At 43.7% G+C, this 25608-nt stretch overlaps 1 protein-coding gene across 1 annotated transcript in view; it reads right to left on the minus strand.

Moving 5' to 3' along the window:
* The window catches only part of camk1db (calcium/calmodulin-dependent protein kinase 1Db), a 67743-nt gene extending 42332 nt beyond the window's left edge, over nucleotides 1-25411 (minus strand). Inside the window, exon 1 of the mRNA XM_065022317.1 lies at nucleotides 24757-25411. Coding sequence (XP_064878389.1) covers nucleotides 24757-24851 — 95 coding nt within the window. The 5' untranslated portion in view covers nucleotides 24852-25411. The remainder of the gene's footprint in view (nucleotides 1-24756) is intronic.
* Nucleotides 25412-25608: the final 197 nt, after the last annotated feature.

Here is a 25608-nt window from a genome sequence, read left to right on the forward strand (position 1 = left end):
GCTCTGACACACACATTTATCCCACCAGACATGCCACCAGGGGTCTTTTCACAGTCCCCAAACCCAGAACAAATTCCAGAAAGAGTACAGTATTATACAGAGCCCTTATTGCATGGAACTTCCTTCCATCTCATATTGCTCAAATAAATAGTAATCCTGGTTTCAAAAAACAGATAACAGCAACACCTAGCGGCACAACACCTCTCCTTATCTGACCTAGATAGTTTGTGTGTCTGCATTGATATGTAGACTAGGTGTACCTTTTAAAAAATGTATGTAGTTCTGTACTGGAGCTGTTCTTGTCCAATGATGTTCTTCCGGCTAAAATGGCACCGGAAGAAATGGCAGCAGTTGTACGGGCGCCCAACCAATTGTGTTATGTGTTTTCTTCGCGTTATTTGTAACTTATTTTGTACATAATGTTTGTGATACCGTATCTTACAGCAAAGAAAGAGCTTCTGGATATCAGGACAGCGATCACTCACCTCGGATTAGACAAGGATTTTTTTCAACAAGCAGGACGCATAGGACATACTCCAAACACCCGACAAGGCCAACATCCCAGTTATTGGCAAGAGGACACAGATACAGAGGACACAGAGCAGGGTGCCTCGTAAGGATCCGCAGAAGGCGAGTGGGAAAGCTGCCCTTACGGTCAATACTACTCGCCAACGTGCAACCATTGGACAATAAATTAGACGATGTACGATCACGAAAATCCTACCAACGGGACATTAAAAACTGTAACATCTTATGTTTCACAGAATGTTGGCTGAATGATGACATGGATATTCAGCTCGCGGGATATACGCTGCACCGGCTAGATAAAACAGCACACTCCGGTAAGACGAAGGGGGGCAGTCTGTGCATATTTGTGAACAACAGCTAGTGCATGAAATCTGAGGACGGTGTGTCCCGCCACCCGCCACCCACCAAACCCTGTTTTACGCTACTGCTACTCTCTGTTTATCATACATTAGAAGTTGAAAATGTACATACACCTTAGCCAAATACATTTAAACTCAGTTTTTCACCAATTCCTGACATTTAATCCTAGTACAAATTATCTGTCTTAGGTCAATTAGGATGACCACTTTATTTTAAGAATGTGAAATGTCAGAATAATAGTAGAGAGAATAATTTATTTCATCTTTTATTTATTTCATCACATTCCCAGTGGGTCAGAAGTTTACATACACTCAATAAATATTTGGTAGCATTGCCTTTAAATTTTTAACTTGGGTCAAAGTTTCAGGTAGCCTTCCACAAGCTTCCCACAATAAATTGGGTGAATTTTACATACACTCAATTAGTATTTGGTATTTGTCTATAAATAGCATTGTCTTTTTAAATAGCATTGTCTATAAATAGCATTGTCTTTTAAAATAGCACTGTCTTTAAATAGCATTGTCTTTAAACCTCTTCAGGCATCTGGCTCTATTCGTTAAAACTTAACAAAATCCAAATGTGGAATTACGGGAATATTTGCCCCAACAGTCTGTAGCTGTTGCTATGCTACCATGTACATGCTCAGTCCACCTTAATGAATGTTGGAGAGGGCTACACCACCATTCTTATCCCTCATTATCTTTCCTCTCCTTCCCACTCTGTCTATCCCTTGCTCTTTCTCCCTCCTATACGTTACCCTTCTTTTCTATCCTCTCTTTAATGTTATGTCATTATGTTCTCCTTCACCACACAGCAAAAATGTGTTATTACGGTATATAGTGAATGTAATCAGCTCCATTGTCTATTACAGTATGTAATCAGCTCTAGGGTCAGTATGTAATCAGCTCTAGGGTCTATTACAGTATTGTCATGACGTTGGCCTGAGGGGGGAGGTTTATGAATCCCATAAAATGTTCCCCTTTTTCCTCTCTCTACTCCGATGTGACTATAGCGATGTGACTATTGAAAATCGCTTTGTTAACATTGCGAGAGAGTCTGGTGACATCAAAAGTTGGGAAACGAAACCATATTTCGGTAATCCAACCAGTTTAAAATATGTGTTGGTACTTAATGAATATGATGTCAGATCAGTTGACGTCTGAGACATGATTACTGATGATAGGACGACAAACTGTATCTTGGAAAATCTACGCATTCTAGTTATCAGATTCACATGGAATTGTTGTGCAATTTAAATGATTAAATATGAAACTATTTGTGAAAAGATCAAATGTAATTTAGCTTCTTAATGAAAGAACGGTTTCTCATAGAGTAAACTCTGCCAACTCAGTGGCCCCGCCCATGTGAACAGACAGTGGTTGTAAACTCTGCCAACTCAGTAGCCCCGCCCATGTGAACAGACAGTGGTTGTAAACTCTGCCAACTCAATGGCCCCGCCCATGTGAACAAACAGTGGTTGTAAACTCTGCCAACTCAGTGGCCCCGCCCATGTGAACAGACAGTGGTTGTAAACTCTGCCAACTCAGTAGCCCCGCCCATGTGAACAGACAGTGGTTGTAAACTCTGCCAACTCAGTGGCCCCGCCCATGTGAACAGACAGTGGTTGTAAACTCTGCCAACTCAGTAGCCCCGCCCATGTGAACAGACAGTGGTTGTAAACTCTGCCAACTCAATGGCCCCGCCCATGTGAACAAACAGTGGTTGTAAACTCTGCCAACTCAGTGGCCCCGCCCATGTGAACAGACAGTGGTTGTAAACTATGAAACACGGCCCTCTCTCCCAAACCTATAAATACCCTTTTACAAAAATGTAACTTCCTTTTCCAAGGATGTGTGGACTTGAGGTCCCCGCGTTGAAAGGACAAAGACCACCTACAGAACTAAGCCAACATTAGAGAACCTAACGAAATTAGCATCGAATTTCAACGTGAAGATGACGACCTACACGCCGGATGGACGACTATACCAGCCAGAATATAGCATGAGCATATAGCATTGCAACTTGGTATGAACTTTGAACTCTTATTCACTAAAGACGTGATACTTCCTAGCCGTCGCGTTAGCGCAGCAACTGTAGACGTGGGCTAGGAGAGGACGGACAGAGTATCTATTCTACCACAAGACGACAGTACTAACAAGTATTCATTCTACCATCAGACATTCTTCAAAGGACAACCCGGCCTCCCATCTACGACCAACCAATCGAAGCGCAGCTCAGAGTAAATATTTATTGCATTTTCATTTTTTCAAATGGGCGGTAATTTAGAATGCATAAGATACTGTATTTACAATAGCATAGCTGCCTACAGCCCGATAGAGACATAGATTCTCCCTTTGTTCCTCAGTCTTCCCGCTCTTTCATTCAAAATCCCACCCTCTTTCTTTGGGTAAACAGCTGTCATATCTATTCCGTCCGCTAGGGATGTTTTCCTTTATGACATCATTTGTAATCAATGTACGATACATTCTGTGTATATGTAATTCTGTGTGATTATTTAGGTATTTAGTAAATAAATAATTCAACCAAATTTTGTATTGCTGATTCAACTTGTTAGCCAGGGTTCGTGAAGATAACCAAGAATTTACAACTTTCAGATGAGACTAAACAAGGTGACGATTAAATATTGACTGCTATTGATGTAAAATATTACCAGGTCTTTAAGAGTTTATTCGGAACAGCTCTATAAACATTACGCTACATTGTCTATTACAGAATGTAATCAGCTCCATTGTCCAGTAGTGTATATAATCAGCTCCATTGTCTATTACAGTATATAGTGTATATAATCAATTGTCACAGTATATAGTGTATATAATCAGCTCCATTGTCTATTAATCAGCTCTAGGGTCTATTACAGTGTGTATATAATCAGCTCCATTGTCTATTACAGTATATAGTGTATATAATCAGCTCCATTGTCTATTACAGTATATAGTGTATATAATCAGCTCCATTGTCTATTACAGTATATAGTGTATATAATCAGCTCCATTGTCTATTACAGTATGTAATCAGCTCCATGTATATTACAGTATATAATCAGCTCCATTGTCTATTACAGTATGTAATCAGCTCCATGGTCTATTACAGTATATAGTGTATATAATCAGCTCCATTGTCTATTACAGTATATAGTGTATATACTCAGCTCCATTGTCTATTACAGTATATAGTGTATATAATCAGCTCCATTGTTTATTACAGTATATAGTGTATATAATCAGCTCCATTGTCTATTACAGTATGTAATCAGCTCCATGGTCTATTACAGTATATAGTGTATATAATCAGCTCCATTGTTTATTACAGTATATAGTGTATATACTCAGCTCCATTGTCTATTACAGTATGTAATCAGCTCCATGGTCTATTACAGTATAGTGTATATAATCAGCTCCATGGTCTATTACAGTATATAATCAGCTCCATGGTCTATTACAGTATATAATCAGCTCCATGGTCTATTACAGTATATAGTGTATATAATCAGCTCCATTGTTTATTACAGTATATAGTGTATATACTCAGCTCCATTGTCTATTACAGTATGTAATCAGCTCCATGGTCTATTACAGTATAGTGTATCAATCCGCTACATTGTCCATTACAGTATATAATCAGCTCCGTGGTCTATTATAAATGTAATCAGCTCCATGTATATTACAGTATGTAATCAGCTCCATGTATATTACAGTATATAGTGTATATACTCAGCTCCATTGTCTATTACAGTATATAGTGTATTTAATCAGCTCCATGTTCTATTACAGAATATAGTGTATATAATCAGCTCCATTGTCTATTACAGAATATAGTGTATATATTCAGCTCCATCCTCTATTACAGAATATAGTGTATATATTCAGCTCCATTGTCTATTACAGAATATAGTGTATATATTCAGCTCCATTGTCTATTACAGAATATAATGTATATACTCAGCTCCATTGTCTATTACAGTATATAGTGTATATAATCAGCTCCTCCAACAGGCTCTACATGCAGTTGTGGATGGCCTGATACATTTCCTCTAGTCATCAAATCCATGTTAATCCTGCTCTCCTCAACACTCTATACACACACACTCTATACACACACACACACACACACACACACACACACACACACACACACACACACACACACACACACACACACACACTCCACAGCAACAGGCAGGCGGCTACAGGTCACTCCAACCATCCCATAACCCCCCAGTAACCTTCTACCATCTTATCTGTCCTGCAGTATTGAGAGACCCAGTGAAAAACACATCTGACTCAAATACGCAGATGCATTTATACCTATGTTACTGTGTGTGTGTGTGTGTGTGTGTGTGTGTGTGTGTGTGTGTGTGTGTGTAAGGTGTTTCCTGCATTTTATTGTTTGCTCTGTGCTGCAGAAACACTATTATTAAAACCACAGGAAGCCTGGAGGGGATGCTACAAAGCACAACAGAAACCGTTCACCTCACACACACACACACACACACACACACACACACACACACACACACACACACACACACACACACACCCAGGAAGCCTGGAGGGGATGCTACAATGCACAACAGAAACCGTTCACCCCTCCCACACACACACACACACACACCCAGGAAGCCTGGAAGGGATGCTACAATGCACAAGAGAAACCGTTCACCTCTCACACACACACACACACACACACACACACACAAACACACACACACACATCCACCCACTCACCGTCACTACATGAAACATGATGATAGACAATAGGTGCTCCCACAATATATAGCCATCTCACTGTTGATGGTGGGGTTGAGACGCATCTTGAGGAGTAAAAAGACAAACACTTGGGGACATTCACACAAACACACACATACGAACAGCTAATCAAATGGCTACCCAGACGATTTGCACTCCCGCCCCGACCCACGCTGCTGCTACTCTCTGTTATTATCTATGCTGCTTTACCCTACCTCTGTTAATTATCTATGCATAGCCCCCGCACACATTGACTAACCGGTAACAGCCTACCTGAACATGTACATAATTAACCTCAATTGACTCTGAACCGACATATAGCCTCCACATTGACTCTGAACCCCCCCTGCCTCCACATTGACTCTGAACATTGACTCTGAACCGGTATATAGCCTCCCATTGACTCTGAACCGGTATACAGCCCCACTATTGTTATTTACTGCTGCACTTTAATTATTTGTTATTTGTTTCTCTTACTTTTTTAAAAGGTATTTTCTTAAAACTGTATTGTTGGTTAAGGGCTTGTAAGCATTTCACTTTAAGGTCGACACCTGTTGTATTCGGCACATGTGACATATATATTTTTATTTGATACGCAAGCACACACACACACACACACACACACACACACACACACACATAAACACACACGTGCATGCGTGCTTGCGTATCAACTACAAATGTATATGTCACATGCGCCGAATACAACAGGTGTCGACCACTGTGTGTGTGTGTGTGTGTGTGTGTGCGTGTGTGTGCGTGTGTTGCCTCTGTGAGCTATACCCGCAGGATAAGTAAATGTACGTTAGCTTCCAAAGCTATAATGCCTTTAGCTTAGTGGCCTAACCCTGTCTTATGCCACATTAGAGATCTGGTTTCCAACCCCAATTGGACACACCTGCATCATTGTGTATTTTATTTTATTTATTTTCTATTTTACCTTTATTTAACTAGGCAAGTCAGTTAAGAACAAATTCTTATTTTCAATCACGGCCTAGGAACAGTGGGTTAACTGCCTGTTCAGGGGCAGAACGACAGATTTGTACCTTGTCAGCTCGGGGGTTTGGACTTGCAACCTTCCGGTTACGAGTCCAACGCTCTAACCACTAGGCAACCCTACCGCCTCTGTACACAGCATCTGGAGACCAGGGTAAGAGACCAGGCTAAGCGTCTTCTTCTGATTATCTGTCCCGATGACTAGTCACTTTACCACTGCCTACATGTACATATCTAACTCAACTACCATGAGATGCTCACTTACATGATCTTTCCCCACAATGCAGTTAAATAAGAACATATAAACATAGAAACACACAACAATGAAGCTATATACAAAGGGTACACATTGATATGGAGTTCGTACTCCTTGTATATAGCTTCATTGTTGTGTGTTTCTATGTTCTTATTTAACTGCATAGTGGGGAAAGATCATGTAAGTAAGCATCTCACTGTAAGGTCTGTGGTATCCGGCGCATGTGACAAATAAAATCTGATTTAACTTGAAGCTGACTGGTGGATATTCAACCTCTTTAAAGAAAACCTTGGCTGCTGAGGAGGGACACTAAGCCTGTAACAGGACACCTAACTCATCCAAAGATTCTTTAACTTAGATTCTTTAACAAAGATTCTTTCACTAAGATTCTTTAATTAAAGTGCCCTTAGGAAATGTTCAAATGTACCTTTAGAGAGAAGAAAGAGAGGATACTGACAGGTGCAGTGTGATGGTTTTTCTTTTCTCTAAAAATGGCACTAGCATAACAACTGTTGGCAATTATGCAAATATATGTAAATGTAAAAGTCTGAAGTGGTTTTGGGGTCTGTTTTTTCACGGAGGCTGATGTGGGCTAGAGTTGGTGTGTGTGTACCGGCTTGTGTGTGTGTGTGTGAGTGCTTCAGTCAGGGCCTGTGCTGCTATAGCTGCTGAGTCAGAGTCATCACAGAGAATCATCTTGTGTAAGACGCTTTATAATCTATTGGATGGAAAGTCACTGCTAGCTGGACAGTCCAGGTGGAGTGGAGCATGGTCTAATGGAATCCAAGTGGAGAGGAGCATGGTCTAATGGAATCCAGGTGGAGAGGAGCATGGTCTAATGGAATCCAGGTGGAGAGGAGCATGGTCTAATGGAATCCAGGTGGAGAGGAGCATGGTCTAATGGAATCCAGGTGGAGAGGAGCATGGTCTAATGGAATCCAGGTGGAGTGGAGCATGGTCTAATGGAATCCAGGTGGAGAGGAGCATGGTCTGATGGAAACCAGGTGAAGAGGAGCATGGTCTAATGGAATCCAGGTGGAGTGGAGCATGGTCTAATGGAATCCAGGTGGAGTGGAGCATGGTCTAATGGAATCCAGGTGGAGTGGAGCATGGTCTAATGGAATCCAGGTGGAGTGGAGCATGGTCTAATGGAATCCAGGTGGAGAGGAGCATGGTCTAATGGAATCCAGGTGAAGAGGAGCATGGTCTAATGGAATCCAGGTGGAGTAGAGCATGGTCTAATGGAATCCAGGTGGAGTAGTGGAATGGTCTAATGGAATCATGGTCAGCGTTCGGCTGAAGAACAGTCTCCGTCTAGCACGGTCACTAGAACGGTCACTAGCACGGTCACTAGTACGGTCACTAGTACGGTCACTAGTACGTCACTAGTACGGTCACTAGAACGGTCACTAGAACGGTCACTAGTACGGTCAATAGTACGGTCACTAGTACGGTCACTAGAACGGTCACTAGCACGGTCACTAGCACGGTCACTAGCACGGTCACTAGTACGGTCAATAGCACGGTCACTAGTACGTCACTAGAACGGTCACTAGTACGGTCACTAGAACAGTCACTAGTACGTCACTAGAACTGTCACTAGAACGATCACTAGTACGTCACTAGAACGGTCACTAGTACGGTCACTAGTACGGTCACTAGAACGGTCACTAGTACGGTCACTAGTACGTCACTAGAACGGTCACTAGAACGGTCACTAGTACGGTCAATAGTACGGTCACTAGTACGGTCACTAGAACGGTCACTAGCACGGTCACTAGCACGGTCACTAGCACGGTCACTAGTACGGTCAATAGCACGGTCACTAGTACGTCACTAGAACGGTCACTAGTACGGTCACTAGAACAGTCACTAGTACGTCACTAGAACTGTCACTAGTACGGTCACTAGTACGGTCACTAGAACGGTCACTAGTACGGTCACTAGAACGGTCACTAGTACGTCACTAGAACGGTCACTAGTACGGTCACTAGAACGGTCACTAGAACGGTCACTAGAACGGTCACTAGTACGTCACTAGAACGGTCACTAGAACGGTCACTAGAACGGTCACTAGTACGGTCACTAGTACGGTCACTAGAACGGTCACTAGTACGGTCACTAGAACGGTCACTAGTACGGTCACTAGAATGGTCACTAGTACGTCACTAGAACGGTCACTAGTACGGTCACTAGAACGGTCACTAGTACGGTCACTAGAACGGTCACTAGAACGATCACTAGTACGTCACTAGAACGGTCACTAGTACGGTCACTAGTACGGTCACTAGTACGGTCACTAGTACGGTCACTAGAACGGTCACTAGTACGGTCACTAGTACGTCACTAGAACGGTCACTAGTACGTCACTAGAACGGTCACTAGAACGGTCACTAGTACATCACTAGAACGGTCACTAGTACGTCACTAGTACGTCACTAGTACGTCACTAGAACGGTCACTAGTACGGTCACTAGAACGGTCACTAGTACGGTCACTAGAACGGTCACTAGTACGTCACTAGTACGGTCACTAGTACGTCACTAGAACGGTCACTAGTACAGTCACTAGAACGGTCACTAGTACGTCACTAGAACGGTCACTAGTACGGTCACTAGAACGGTCACTAGAACGGTCACTAGTACGGTCACTAGAACGGTCACTAGTACGTCACTAGAACGGTCACTAGTACGGTCACTAGAACGGTCACTAGTACGGTCACTAGAACGGTCACTAGTACGTCACTAGAACGGTCACTAGAACGATCACTAGTACGTCACTAGTACGGTCACTAGTACGGTCACTAGTACGGTCACTAGTACGGTCACTAGAACGGTCACTAGTACGGTCACTAGTACGTCACTAGAACGGTCACTAGTACGTCACTAGAACGGTCACTAGTACGTCACTAGAACGGTCACTAGAACGGTCACTAGTACGTCACTAGAACGGTCACTAGTACGTCACTAGTACGTCACTAGAACGGTCACTAGTACGGTCACTAGAACGGTCACTAGTACGGTCACTAGAACGGTCACTACTACGTCACTAGTACGGTCACTAGTACGTCACTAGAACGGTCACTAGTACGGTCACTAGAACGGTCACTAGTACGTCACTAGAACGGTCACTAGTACGGTCACTAGAACGGTCACTAGTACGGTCACTAGTACGTCACTAGAACGGTCACTAGAACGGTCACTAGTACGTCACTAGAACGGTCACTAGTACATCACTAGTACGGTCACTAGTACTCGGGAGAGACGAAGGTTGAAAGTCATGCGTCCTCCGATACACAACCCAACCAAGCCGCACTGCTTCTTAACACAGCGCGCATCCAACCCGGAAGCCAGCCGCACCAATGTGTCGGAGGAAACACCGTGCACCTGGCAACCTTGGTTAGCGCGCACTGCGCCCGGCCTGCCACAGGAGTCGCTGGTGCGCGATGAGACAAGGACATCCCTACCGACCAATCCCTCCCTAACCCGGACGACGCTAGGCCAATTGTGCGACGCCCCACGGACCTCCCGGTCGCGGCCGGTTACAACAGAGCCTGGGCGCGAACCCAGAGTCTCTGATGGCACAGCTGGCGCTGCAGTACAGCGCCCTTAACCACTACATTGTTTTATGCCAACATTTACCAAAACAAGTTATGTCTGAGGCGTATAATATGTTATATATTATGTCTGAGGCGTGTAATATGTTAATATGTTATGTCTGAGGCGTATAATATGTTAATATGTTATGTCTGAGGCGTATAATATGTTAATATGTTATGTCTGAGGCGTATAATATGTTAATATGTTATGTCTGAGGCGTATAATATGTTAATATGTTATGTCTGTGGAGTATAATATGTTATATATTATGTCTGAGGCGTATAATATGTTAATATGTTATGTCTGAGGCGTATAATATGTTAATATGTTATGTCTGAGGCGTATAATATGTTAATATGTTATGTCTGAGGCGTATAATATGTTAATATGTCATGTCTGAGGCGTATAATATGTTAATATGTTATGTCTGAGGCGTATAATATGTTAATATGTTATGTCTGTATCTATAAATGGCTGTAATTTAGTCAGGGTCACAATGGGAAGACAATAAGGCATTATAAGAGGTTCAGACATTCTAATGACAGATCTTAGAATGCATTACAACTGAATTAGAAACCAGGTATTTTGGTCCTGGATGCTGATTAGCTGAAACAATCATTCAGCCGCGTGTATATCAGACAATATACTACGGGTATTACCCCCAAAAAACTTGTTTACTGTTCTGATTATGTTGGTAACCAGTAGCTGTGGTTTGTCGGCCAATATACCACACCCCTTCTGGCCTTAGATAGGTTGGAACGGCAGGGTAGCCTAGTGGTTAGAGCGTTGGACTAGTAACCGGAAGGTTGCGAGTTCAAACCTCCGAGCTGACAAGGTACAAATCTGTCGTTCTGCCCCTGAACAGGCAGTTAACCCACTGTTCCTAGGCCGTCATTGAAAATAAGAATGTGTTCTTAACTGACTTGCCTGGTTAAATAAAGGTAAAATTATAATTAAAAAATTAAAACTATGACGACGTGTGTGCAACTATGAGGCAAAACAGACGGGGTTGGCTTAGACTGTTGACAACATGCAAACAATCATTTGTCTCCAATGTTTATCGAATGAATAAATAAAAACTTGCACTATGAGCACTTGTTTTCTCTCAAATACATCATTAAAGTTGTTGGTTAGCTAGCTAGTGAATTTCATCTATATTAGCATTGACATGAAATCAGTCAAAACACCACAAAACAAGACATGGTATCAAGAACAAGATGAAAATAACTGAAACGAGCCACTTACGATTCACCACATGGCAGTTTATTGTCCTTGTTGCTAGCTATCTGGCCATCAAGAATCCCAACACAGGGACTTCTGCCCCATTGGATCGTACGCATCGATTATCGTGACATTCTCAGCTAACCCGTCTATCGTTTAATTATAATTCAGGCTGAAGTGTTGCCAAAATTCCCTCAGAGTGATAATTACCGCCCTGCTGTTGAGCAGCTAAATCAGCACTGGGTTGATGATAAGGCCTACATGGTGTTATGCGCTCTCAATTTAGGAAGAGTTCAAATGGAACAGACCCCATTCCTGTAGGCTACACTACAGTGGTGTGAGCTTTCCATTTAGGAAGGACTGAATTGAAATGGAACAGACCCCATTCCTGTCGGCCACACTACAGTGGTATGAGCTTTCCATTTAGGAAGGACTGAATTTAAATGGAACAGACCCCATTCCTGTAGGCTACACTACAGTGGTATGATCTTTCCATTTAGGAAGGACTGAATTGAAATGGAACAGACCCCATTCCTGTAGGCTACACTACAGTGGTATGAGCTTTCCATTTAGGAAGGACTGAATTGAAATGGAACAGACCCCATTCCTGTAGGCTACACTACAGTGGTATGATCTTTCCATTTAGGAAGGACTGAATTGAAATGGAACAGACCCCATTGCTGTCGGCCACACTACAGTGGTATGAGCTTTCCATTTAGGAAGGACTGAATTGAAATGGAACAGACCCCATTCCTGTAGGCTAGACTACAGTGGTATGATCTTTCCATTTAGGAAGGACTGAATTGAAATGGAACAGACCCCATTGCTGTCGGCCACACTACAGTGGTATGAGCTTTCCATTTAGGAAGGACTGAATTGAAATGGAACAGACCCCATTGCTGTCGGCCACACTACCACACTACAGTGGTATGAGCTTTCCATGATCTTTCCATTTAGGAAGGACTGAATTGAAACAGAACAGACCCCATTCCTGTCGGCCACACTACAGTGGTATGATCTTTCCATTTAGGAAGGACTGAATTGAAATGGAACAGACCCCATTGCTGTCGGCCACACTACAGTGGTATGATCTTTCCATTTAGGAAGGACTGAATTGAAACGGAACAGACCCCATTCCTGTCGGCCACACTACAGTGGTATGATCTTTCCATTTAGGAAGGACTGAATTGAAACGGAACAGACCCCATTCCTGTCGGCCACACTACAGTGGTATGATCTTTCCATTTAGGAAGGACTGAATTGAAACGGAACAGACCCCATTGCTGTCGGCCACACTACAGTGGTATGATCTTTCCATTTAGGAAGGACTGAATTGAAATGGAACAGACCCCATTGCTGTCGGCCACACTACAGTGGTATGATCTTTCCATTTAGGAAGGACTGAATTGAAATGGAACAGACCCCATTCCTGTCAGCCACACTACAGTGTTATTCCAACACTCACCAAGACAAGTAACAGGCATCATCATAAGAGGGTTGATTGATTCAGTATTTACAGAAAACAGAGAGGACTTGAGTCTGGCGATGTGGCATAGGTTGTCATAGGCGTGTCATAGCACAACGTAAATCAGTTAATGATAACTTTATACAGGCATTATACCTGCCGTACAGCGAATTATGATTTGCAAAAACATTGCCTCTATAAGTCCTGAGATGAATAAAACATCCCTTCACATTGATTATTACTAACCAATGATTTATATATACACGAGACGACTAATAGGGGCTGTAAAAAAAACTATTTTGGAAGCTATAGAAATGCCTTTATTAAATGTCTGCATTCCTTTTTGACACATATATTCTATTACATACACCTTATTGCATATTTTTTAATGCCATTATGTGAGAGGGGCACCGAGTGGTGCAGCGGTGCCCAGGCATTGCATCACAGTGCTGAGGCGTCACTACAGCCTGGGGTTTGATCCCAGGAGTGCCAATATTTTTATTTATTTATTTGACCTTTATTTAACCAGGCAAGTCAGTTAAGAACAAATTCTTATTTTCAATGACGGCCTAGGAACAGGGTTAACTGCCTGTTCAGGGGCAGAACGGCAGATTTGTACCTTGTCAGCTCGGGGGTTTGCAACCTTCCGGTTACTAGTCCAACGCTCTAACCACTAGGCTAGCCTGCCGCCCCAATATGGTGTAGCCAACAGGAATGGGGTCTGTTCCATTTCAATTCAGTCCTTCCTAAATGGAAAGCTTGACCGATGACTTCAAAACCTCTCGTTGGCAATTACATAGCATCAGCAATCTAGAGTTTATATACATCATTGTTACTAACACACCACTGCTATGCTGTTCAGTGTCTGCCACTGCATCAACACCTAGTGGCCTGTTAGGCCTATATGTTGTTGCTATGTTCTCTGGCCCTGGCCTGCGGTTGCTTTCCTGGAATGTTTGCTCTGGGCTCGGCTAGAGTCTTGATTAAATGGGGGAAATAATCATTCTAATCTTTCTTATTGGAGATTAGTTTGGCTGAGACTGACCTGAGAACGATAAGAGCTGGCTCGTATAGTCACTCCTTACCAAATTTTTTAAAAATACAAAAGTGAGGGTAGAATCTGCTGGAGAGCGTTGAGAGAGAAAGGAACTGCCAGAGAGGCTTCAACAAAATCTGCTCTAAAGATCGCGGCTAAGCCAGAAATCTCTTGGGAGCACCCGACTGTTACTGTTTTGATACGGGCGATTACTGCCCAATCTCCACTCTCTCCAGATAGCTATCCCTCTGCTCTGTCTGGCACACTCCAAACCCCTGTGGGCAGCTGTACTGGGGCTCAGAGGGCCTTGCTGACAGCTGTACTGGGGCTCAGAGGGCCTTACTGACAGCTGTACTGGGGCTCAGAGGGCCTTGCTGACAGCTGTACTGGGGCTCAGAGGGCCTTGCTGACAGCTGTACTGGGGCTCAGAGGGCCTTGCTGACAGCTGTACTGGGGCTCAGAGGGCCTTACTGACAGCTGTACTGGGGCTCAGCGGGCCTTACTGACAACTGTACTGGGGCTCAGAGGGCCTTACTGACAGCTGTACTGGGGCTCAGAGGGCCTTGCTGACAGCTGTACTGGGGCTCAGAGGGCCTTACTGACAACTGTACTGGGGCTCAGAGGGCCTTACTGACAGCTGTACTGGGGCTCAGAGGGCCTTACTGACAGCTGTATTGGGGCTCAGAGGGCCTTACTGACAGCTGTACTGGGGCTCAGAGGGCCTTGCTGACAACTGTACTGGGGCTCAGAGGGCCTTGCTGACAGCTGTACTGGGGCTCAGAGGGCCTTGCTGACAACTGTACTGGGGTTCAGAGGGCCTTGCTGACAACTGTACTGGGGTTCAGAGGGCCTTACTGACAGCTGTACTGGGGCTCAGAGGGCCTTATTTTGGCTGTCCCCATAGGAAAGCCCTTTTGGGTTCCAGGTCAAACTCTTTTGGCTTCCAGGTAGAACTCTTTTGGGTTCCAGGTAGAACTCTTTTGGGTTCCATGTAGAACTCTTTTGGGTTCCTTCTGTGGAAAGGGTTATACATGGAACTCAAAATAGTTTTTTTTGTAAGAGTGTACACACACAGACAACACACAAACACACAAACTTACGACACACACACAGATAATACAAACACACAAACTTACGACACACACACACACACACACACACAAACTTGCGACACACACACACACATAGACACGGTTGTGTCCACATTGGAACACAGATAACCACTTTTGGACACAGTCAAGATACAGTATGAATGTAGGTCCTTTATCATTTATACACAGTTTAGATCCAGATTGTGGTGTTTGACACCCCTGCTTTAAACTGATATTTGTACTATAGTGCTCTCCACTGATAGTGAATGTGGTTACAGTGGTCACCTGTTTCATAGTGATCTAATTGTCCTGCACAGATGGGATGAGTTTAAGAGGGAACTGTATTAGTATGTATTAACTCATTATACTAAATGTTTCTCTGACCAGTGCATCATCATCATCATCATTAGCCGGTCTCTGCTCTCTTACCAACTCCTTATGGAATTGCAGAGCCAAGCATGTTTCTCTTGACAATAACAGCAGCAAGGGAGAATGAATGCAAGAGCAGGCACCGATCTGTGACCGGGCTGCATCGTCAGTTAACCATTTAGGTCAGCTCACATGGTATCTGGAGCAGGGCTCACTGCTGAGGACACTTATTCACTACCTGAAAATACCAACAGCTTAAAGCACTGGAATTAGACCTGAAGAGAGAGAGAGAGAGAGAGAGAGAGAGAGAGAGAGAGAGAGAGAGAGATAGATAGATAGATAGATAGATAGATAGATAGATAGATAGATAGATAGATAGATAGATAGATAGATAGAGGCAGACAGACAGACAGACAGAAAGAGGGAGAGAGAAAGAGAGAGACAAAGAGAGAGAGAGAGAGACAAAGAGAGAGAGAGAGAGACAAAGAGAGAGAGAGAGACAAAAAGAGAGAGAGAGAGAGACAAAAAGAGAGAGAGAGAGAGAAAGAGAGAGAGAGAGAGAAAGAGAGAAAGAAAGAGACAGAGAGATGGAGAGAGACAGAGACAGAGAGAGAGAGACAGAGAGAGAGACAGAGAGACGGAGAGAGACAGAGACAGACGGAGAATGACAGAGAGACAGAGAGAGAGACAGAGAGAAAGAGAAAGAGAGAGACTGTGACGGTGATAGACTTGATGGCTTTAGTGACACATTAGATAACGAGTGACTAACAGCATGAGAACAGATGAAAACATACCGTAACACTATTACAGGGCTATCTATATGGTCTACATCTCAAATGGCACCCTATTCCCTACAGCATGCACTACTTTTGACCAAGGCCCTCTATAGGGATTAGGGTGCCATTCAGGATGCACCCGCAGACACAGCTGCTGTGCTGCGGAGGGTGTTCACAAACATAATAACATTCTGCTATTGATCCACGGACCCTGACATCTACTTTATAATATTGTTCCTCTCCTACAGATCAGTTGAATGGCTGGCTGACAGGTGCAATCCATTCTGTTTCTCAACACAAACAGGACAGGATAGAACAGGACAGAATAGAAGAGGACAGAAAAGTTCAGGACAGGTCAGGACAGAATAGGAGAGGACAGAACAGGTCAGGACAGGTCAGGACAGAATAGGAGAGAATAGGAGAGGACGGAATAGGAGAGGACAGAATAGGACAGAATAGGTGAAGACGGAATAGGAGAGGACAGAATAGGACAGGTCAGGACAGAACAGAATAGGAGAGGACAGAACAGGTCAGGACAGGTAAGGACAGAATAGGAGAGGACGGAATAGGAGAGGACAGAATAGGACAGAATAGGAGAGGACGGAATAGGAGAGAACAGAATAGGACAGAATAGGAGAGGACAGAATAGGACAGCATAGGGCAGGATAGGAGAAGACAGAATAGGACAGAATAGGAGAGGACAGGACAGGTCAGGACAGAACAGAATAGGACAGAATAGGTGAGGACAGAACAGGTCAGGACTGGTCAGGACAGAACAGAATATGGGAGGACAGAATAGGTCAGGACAGAATAGGAGAGGACAGAACAGGTCAGGACAGAATAGGACAGAATAGGGAAGGATAGGAGAGGACAGAATAGGACAGAATAGGAGAGGACAGGACAGGTCAGGACAGAACAGAATAGGACAGAATAGGTGAGGACAGAACAGGTCAGGACAGGTCAGGGGAGGACAGAATAGGAGAGGACAGAATAGGAGAGGACAGAACAGGTCAGGACAGAATAGGAGAGGACAGAACAGGTCAGGACAGGTCAGGACAGAATAGGAGAGGACAGAACAGGTCAGGACAGGTCAGGACAGAATAGGTCAGAATAGGAGAGGACAGAACAGGTCAGGACAGAATAGGAGAGGACAGAATAGGAGAGGACAGAACAGGTCAGGACAGGTCAGGACAAAATAGGAGAGGACAGAACAGGTCAGGACAGAATAGGTCAGCATAGGGCAGGATAGGAGAGGACAGAACAGGTCAGGACCTAATAGGACAGAATAGGAGAGGACGAAACAGGTCAGGACAGAATAGGTCAGAATAGGAAAGGACCGAACAGGTCAGGACAGAATAGGTCAGAATAGGAGAGGACAGAACAGGCCAGGACAGAATAGATCAGAATATCTCTTACCCTAACACCTACACACTAGCTCCTACCCTAACCCCTACACTCTAGCTCCTACCCTAACCCCTACACACTAGCTCCTACCCTAACCCCTACACTCTAGCTCCTACCCTAACCCCTACCCACTAGCCCCTAGTCTTTCCCTAACCCCTACCCACTAGCTCCTACCCAAACACCTACACACTCGCTCCTACCCTAACCCCTACACACTCGCTCCTACCCTAACCCCTACACACTGGCTCCTAGCTCCTAGTCCTACCCTAACCCCTATACTCTATCTCCTACCCTAACCCTAACCACTAGCTCCTACCCTAACCACTAGCTCCTTCCCTAACCCCTACCCACTAGCTCCTACCCTAGCACCTACACACTAGCTCCTACCCTAACCCCTACCCACCAGCTCCTAGCTCCTACCCTAACCCCTACACACTAGCTCATACCATAACCCCTACACACTAGCTCCTAAATATTAAAGGATTGAATAGGTATGAGTATTATGGTGGTAATTGAACATTTCCCTGTAATAAACTACTCTGAAGGTTTTACCATATGGCTCATAGGTCTACCTAATAAACTATCCAACCTTTCTGGTCTAAAAGTGTCTCGGGGGTAGAGAGGGTAGATGCTAGGGGTTTGAGGTGGTTCAGTCAGGGACAAGTGAGAACAGATGATCCCGGTTGGACACTGATGGGGAAGCCTGAAGTGGAGGAGGAGGGGAAGGAGATAATCTGAGTCTCTTCCTGTCTCTGTGCCTCACTCCTCCTTCCTAGATCAGTCTATTCTTAATCTCCAAGTAGTCAAAGCCTCTTGGCTGAACGAGGGATCGGGAGGAGGAGACAGTGCTGTGTGTATATATGTAATAGCTGCCAGAGGACTGTCTCAACCTGGCAGCTAACTCACTGCATAAACTACACACACTACACAACACAACACACTACCTACTGGGTCTGCTTATACACAACACAGCAGGAGCTACCGGGAGCAGGAACGGCCGGCCTGGGCCCCTGTGGTGTTGACATGGGACTTGAGGTGGTGCGGGTGTGTAAAAAAAAATAGTTTTTCAACAGAAGAAAACTGAGCTGGGCAGACAGGCAGGGACATGTTACGATGTAGAGATGACTGGTGTTTAACCTATCCACTGTTAAGACAGCAACTCATGATGATGATTCACAGGTGTTTAGAAGAGGCCATTCACATCCACAGCTAAGAATAAAAACAGATGAGGGCATCGCAACTTCCTGCCATTACGATCGCCCACTTCCTGTATACAACTGGAGCCTTTTCCACTGTGCCTATTTGATTATGCAACACATATTATTCTTAACTGTGTACTTCATTAAATATGTTTACATGCACAGTAATAATTCAATATTAAACGGATTATGGCATTAGGCAGATTATGCAATAGTCACGTAAACACCTTACTCTGCTTATCCTAATCGGCGTAAGGTCAGAATCGAAGTAAGCACACGCCGATTAAAACACCTAGTTTTCTGAACAATCTTTCAAATGATTGGGACATAATCACCTTAATGGGCGTTCCAGCGGTGTCTTTGATCTGTGTATGTGCCAGCTACCAGCCCAGTGAGTCTCCCTCTTTAGTGTGACTGAAGTGAGTTCGGAACGTATGTGTCTTAGAAGTGGTTTTCAAATACAAACTTGTAACCAACCTCAAATGGTCTTATGTACTCCTGGATGAATTTCCCTGCAAGGACAATATAGTTGAATAGAATGGCGTGGAATTGAATAGTGTGGAATGAAGTGGGAAGGAATAGAGTGGAGTGTTAGGGCTTCGTTTGACCCAAGCCAGGGGTCACAGTCGTGTGTTCAAGTCAATGAGAACAAATCAAATAAATCAAATCAAATTTTATTTGTCACATACACATGGTTAGCAGATGTTAATGCGAGTGTAGCGAAATGCTTGTGCTTCTAGTTCCGACAATGCAGTAATAACCAACAAGTAATCTAACTAACAATTCCAAAACTACTGTCTTATACACAGTGTAAGGGGATAAAGAATATGAACAGTGCCTTGCGAAAGTATTCGGCCCCCTTGAACTTTGCGACCTTTTGCCACATTTCAGGCTTCAAACATAAAGATATAAAACTGTATTTTTTTGTGAAGAATCAACAACAAGTGGGACACAATCATGAAGTGGAACGACATTTATTGGATATTTCAAACTTTTTTAACAAATCAAAAACTGAAAAATTGGGCGTGCAAAATTATTCAACCCCCTTAAGTTAATACTTTGTAGCGCCACCTTTTGCTGCGATTACAGCTGTAAGTCGCTTGGGGTATGTCTCTATCAGTTTTGCACATCGAGAGACTGACATTTTTTCCCATTCCTCCTTGCAAAACAGCTCGAGCTCAGTGAGGTTGGATGGAGAGCATTTGTGAACAGCAGTTTTCAGTTCTTTCCACAGATTCTCGATTGGATTCAGGTCTGGACTTTGACTTGGCCATTCTAACACCTGGATATGTTTATTTTTGAACCATTCCATTGTAGATTTTGCTTTATGTTTTGGATCATTGTCTTGTTGGAAGACAAATCTCCGTCCCAGTCTCAGGTCTTTTGCAGACTCCATCAGGTTTTCTTCCAGAATGGTCCTGTATTTGGCTCCATCCAACTTCCCATCAATTTTAACCATCTTCACTGTCCCTGCTGAAGCAGGCCCAAACCATGATGCTGCCACCAACATGTTTGACAGTGGGGATGGTGTGTTCAGGGTGATGAGCTGTGTTGCTTTTACGCCAAACATAACGTTTTGCATTGTTGCCAAAAAGTTCAATTTTGGTTTCATCTGACCAGAGCACCTTCTTCCACATGTTTGGTGTGTCTCCCAGGTGGCTTGTGGTAAACTTTAAACACTTTTTATGGATATCTTTAAGAAATGGCTTTCTTCTTGCCACTCTTCCATAAAGGCCAGATTTGTGCAATATACGACTGATTGTTGTCCTATGGACAGAGTCTCCCACCTCAGCTGTAGATCTCATGTTCATCCAGAGTGATCATGGGCCTCTTGGCTGCATCTCTGATCAGTCTTCTCCTTGTATGAGCTAAAAGTTTAGAGGGACGGCCAGGTCTTGGTAGATTTGCAGTGGTCTGATACTCCTTCCATTTCAATATTATCGCTTGCACAGTGCTCCTTATCGCTTGAGTGATGGTACGGAGCAGCATAGGCAAGATACAGTAGATGGTATTGAGTACAATATATACAAGTTGCTCCTCCCCGATGGTGATGAGAGGTACAAGCTGTACCTCAGGAGAAGGACAGCCTGTACCTCAGGTGAAGGACAGCCTGTACCTCAGGAGAAGGACAGCATGTACCTCAGGTGAAGGACAGCCTGTACCTCAGGTGAAGGACAGCATGTACCTCAGGTGAAGGACAGCCTGTACCTCAGGTGAAGGACAGCCTGTACCTCAGGTGAAGGACGGCCTGTACCTCAGGAGAAGGACAGCCTGTACCTCAGGAGAAGGACAGCGTGTACCTCAGGAGAAGGACAGCATGTACCTCAGGAGAAGGACAGCCTGTACCTCAGGAGAAGGACAGGCTGTACCTCAGGAGAAGGACAGGCTGTACCTCAGGAGAAGGACAGGCTGTACCTCAGGAAAAGGACAGCCTGTACCTCAGGAAAAGGACAGCCTGTACCTCAGGAAAAGGACAGGGTGGAACACAGATCCATATGAGGTTGAGGGGGGAGGGAAAATGAGGGAAAATTAAGGGCTTTCAAACAGCATGTTCTTTCTTAGCCCTGGGCTAAACCAAAAAGTGTGCAATCTGAATGTGATTTAGCCTAAGAGATGTAGCATATTGAGAATTATCTCGGATTCTGAACAACAAACAGGCTAAGCCACTATGAAGGGATATCTCCATAGCGGTTTATGGTTTAGCTCTAGTCAAGGCAAATAGCCATCCCCATCAGGGTTGGGTCCATTTACATTTCAATACAGTCAATTCAGGAAGCAACCTGACATTCCAATTCAATTTCAGTTTTCACTTCCTGACTGAATTGAAATGGACCCCTGAATCCTGATCCCCATGTTGACCCTGGTGAATGGAGACCAGCAGGGTCGGTTTATTGAAGTTAAGAGTGACATACGTGTCCTGCTTGATACCAATCTCCCAGGGCTGATCAAAAAAATATTTCCCCCTCTGACACAGGCCTCCTTCAATACCAGATCAAATCACATTCTCCCCAAGAGAAGGGGGAGGTGAAGGATGTGTTGTTGCTTTATATGTTACCTTTATTTAATTAGGCAAGTCAGTTAAGAACAAATTCTTATTTTCAATGATGGCCTAGAAACAGTGCCTTGTTCAGGGGCAGAAAGACATATATTTGACCTTGTCACCTCGGGGATTCGATCTTGCAACCTTTCAGTTACTAGTCCAATGCTCTAACCACTAGGCTACCTGCCACCCCTCCACTCTAACCACTAGTCTACATGCCGCCCCTCCACTCTAACCACTAGTCTACCTGCCACCCCTCCACTCTAACCACTAGTCTACATGCCGCCCCTCCACTCTAACCACTAGTCTACCTGCCACCCCACATGGAGGGAATTAAATAGAAAACATCTGTAGGTCAAAGGACTTTGTTTTTCACTTTCTAAAACACACAGCTTATCAATTCAACGGAGAGGGAACCTAGCAGCGATATTTAGCTTATGCATGTAAACACCCCGCCCTTGACGAAAATCTTGAAAAATAGTTTAGAGGCAGAGAGAGTTTTTGGAATGCTCGTCTTCCAGTCTCCATTTGGGGAATTTGTCAAAGTGAGTACTTACATGCTCCCTGTCTGCATCATAACTCACCCACAGCAAAACTGCCATCAGTCAGGCAGCACTAACTGGAGGACCAAAATAAACTCTGTAGGAATTTGTCTGCTCTGACGTAGTACAGTAGTGGAAGCACAAGAGAATAACAAGAATGAAGAACTAAACCGCTGATGAAAGCCATGCACCAACATCACCAGCTTCATACCAACTTGTTGCAAGGTTGTGTGTGTGTGTGTGTGTGTGTGTGTGTGTGTGTGTGTGTGTGTGTGTGTGTGTATATATATATATATATTTATAAGTTAGTCTCTGATGATAAAGATAAGGAAAATGTTCCATACTCCCAGAGGGAGCTGTAAAATGCCAGGAAACATGTCAGACTAAAGATGATTTTATAGCAGTTGACCATACACTCTTAGAAAGACAAAATAATTCCTAAATGGTTTTTCAGCTGTATGAGAACCCTTTTTGGTTCCAGGTAAAACCCTTCTAGGTTCCATGTGGAACCGTTGAACCCACTGTGGAAAAGGTTCTACGTGGAACCCAAAAGGGTTCTACCTGGAACTAAAAAGAGTTCTCCTATGGGGACATCCGAAAAACCCTTTTAGGTTCTAGATAGCACCTTTTTCCCCCCCTAAGAGTGTATTGCCAGTGGCAAATGACGTGAGCAGGTATGCAAGTTGAGCCTGCTCTGAGGTTGTCCCTATTGGGCAGGTCATATTGTATTCTAATAACAGGTATGCAAGTTGAGCCTGCTCTGAGGTTGTCCCTATTGGGCAGGTCATATTGTATTCTAATAACAGGTATGCAAGTTGAGCCTGCTCTGAGGTTGTCCCTATTGGGCAGGTCATATTGTATTCTAATAACAGGTATGCAAGTTGAGCCTGCTCTGAGGTTGTCCCTATTGGGCAGGTCATATTGTATTCTAATAAAAACCTAAATGTAAAGAAATCCAGTAGTCCGATCTTTCTGTTTTCCCCCCTGTGTGTAGGTGAAAATAGCTACTTTTTAAAAACAATATATACTGACTTGCCCGGTGGACCTTTCGTATTATCACAATTAAATACAGATTAGACATGATCATAATTCAGCACCAGGAATCTTCTGTATCTATTCAATGTTATCCGTCTGACTAGACATCAGAAGACACCATTTCAACAGCAGGCAGCAACTGACAATCCAATTCTCCTGACCATTTTGATGCTGAAACAATGACGACCATTCACAGAGTCCTGTCAATGCATTTAATAACAGATGCTAACTAATGTATTTCTGATTACATACGATATGTAAATTAATAAGAAAACCTCAAGATAATCTATTCTGTAATGCAGGTGCCTTGACACATCACCTTGGACCTGCTTTATAACCCTTTGATCTCTGATATTGATGAATAAATATATTTTTAAATTGTAATTTAGCAGACGCTCTTATCCACAGCGACTTACAGTAGTGAGTGCATAAATTGTTATACTTTTCTCTCGTATTGGTCCCACGTGGGAATCGAACCCACAACCCTGGCGTTGCGCTACCAACTAAACCAAACGTAACCTAGAGGTAACTGTCGAAATCTATAGAGGCGGACCCGACCGCTTTTCCATCGAACTCCTGCCATAGAATATACCTATTATTGACCGTTTGGCAACGTGCTTTTGAATTGTTGCATCTAGTAACTGTCGATGTCATAAGCATTTGTAGGACACAATAAAGCATCATTCAAAACGTTAGTATTTGCAAAAATCGCACGTACGCCGGCAATATCACATGTCGTATTGTCTAAGCTTCGTTGACAAGACAATTGCCATTTCCGCTTCTGTTACACTGTATAATCGATTGACAGCGGTCGTAACTAGTTACCACAGCCACAAAGTCATAAACAATGTATAAACAATGTATCTTAATAAAATGTCATTTTAAACCTACCTCTAACCAAACTGCTAACCTTATCCTTAAATTAAAACCAAAAAGCGAAACAAAAATGCATTAAGTTTTACGATAGACTTTGTGGCTGTGCTATCTAGAGTAAACCCCCTTGACAGCCGACAACAAAGTTGTAATTTAAGGACCTGTTACAAGATTCTATAGACCACACATTTATTACTCACGTTCCAAGGACTTCTTTGAACTCGAATACCTTCTTGATATCATCGACATTCTTTTTCCAAGACCCCCCCCCAGACTGTCCGTTCTCACTCGCCATGTCGTCACCGGGGAAGACAGACGTGAGAAGATTATAGGTACCGCTTCACAAAGAATGTCACCTTTTCGTGCTGACTCAGTGGGGATGGTGCCCCGTCTCTAGTCGACAAAAAAAGTAGGACTGAATAGGGTTTCTTCCTGATTGTCGCCCAGTTAGTTTTAAACCTTGCTTTACTCAGCCCATCCATACAACCGCTGCGCTGCGAAAGCAAAGGTGTCCTTACTCTCCAGTAGGCTACAGCCCAACCACCAGTAGCAGCCTACCTACAGGTTATAACACTAGTCTAATCTTCACGTAACAGACCGGGAGCTCCTTCGCTATTCTGTCTCATTCGCTTTGCAACAAACAACTATATCTCTCTGGATTCTGTTTCGGCTATGTTTACTTGACAGAAAGATAACTCCCGTTGGAGGGGTCGGTCGGTGTCCGTCTGAATTGAAACGCTGTTCTATTGAGTCAAGCTGCCTGCTTGACCGCGCCTTTGGTTGTTATAGCAATAAGGAGTGGGTGGCTGGGGAGGCCGCTCTCCTCTCATGCCTATGTAGCCGAAAGTGTGCGTGATGAGGATGTATGAGTGAACGATTAGTGTTGGCATTGCACCAAATCCACGACTCGTGTCATTGGAGCAAGTAATGGATATATATATATATATATATATATAGATATATATATATAGAGAGAGAGAGAGAGAGAGAGAGAGAGAGAGAGAGAGAGAGAGAGAGTGGACAATGCAAGTGACGGCTTTCACATGAATAAA

Source organism: Oncorhynchus nerka, linkage group LG9a, assembly GCF_034236695.1.
Source record: "Oncorhynchus nerka isolate Pitt River linkage group LG9a, Oner_Uvic_2.0, whole genome shotgun sequence".
NCBI classification, from domain to species: Eukaryota; Metazoa; Chordata; class Actinopteri; order Salmoniformes; family Salmonidae; genus Oncorhynchus; species Oncorhynchus nerka.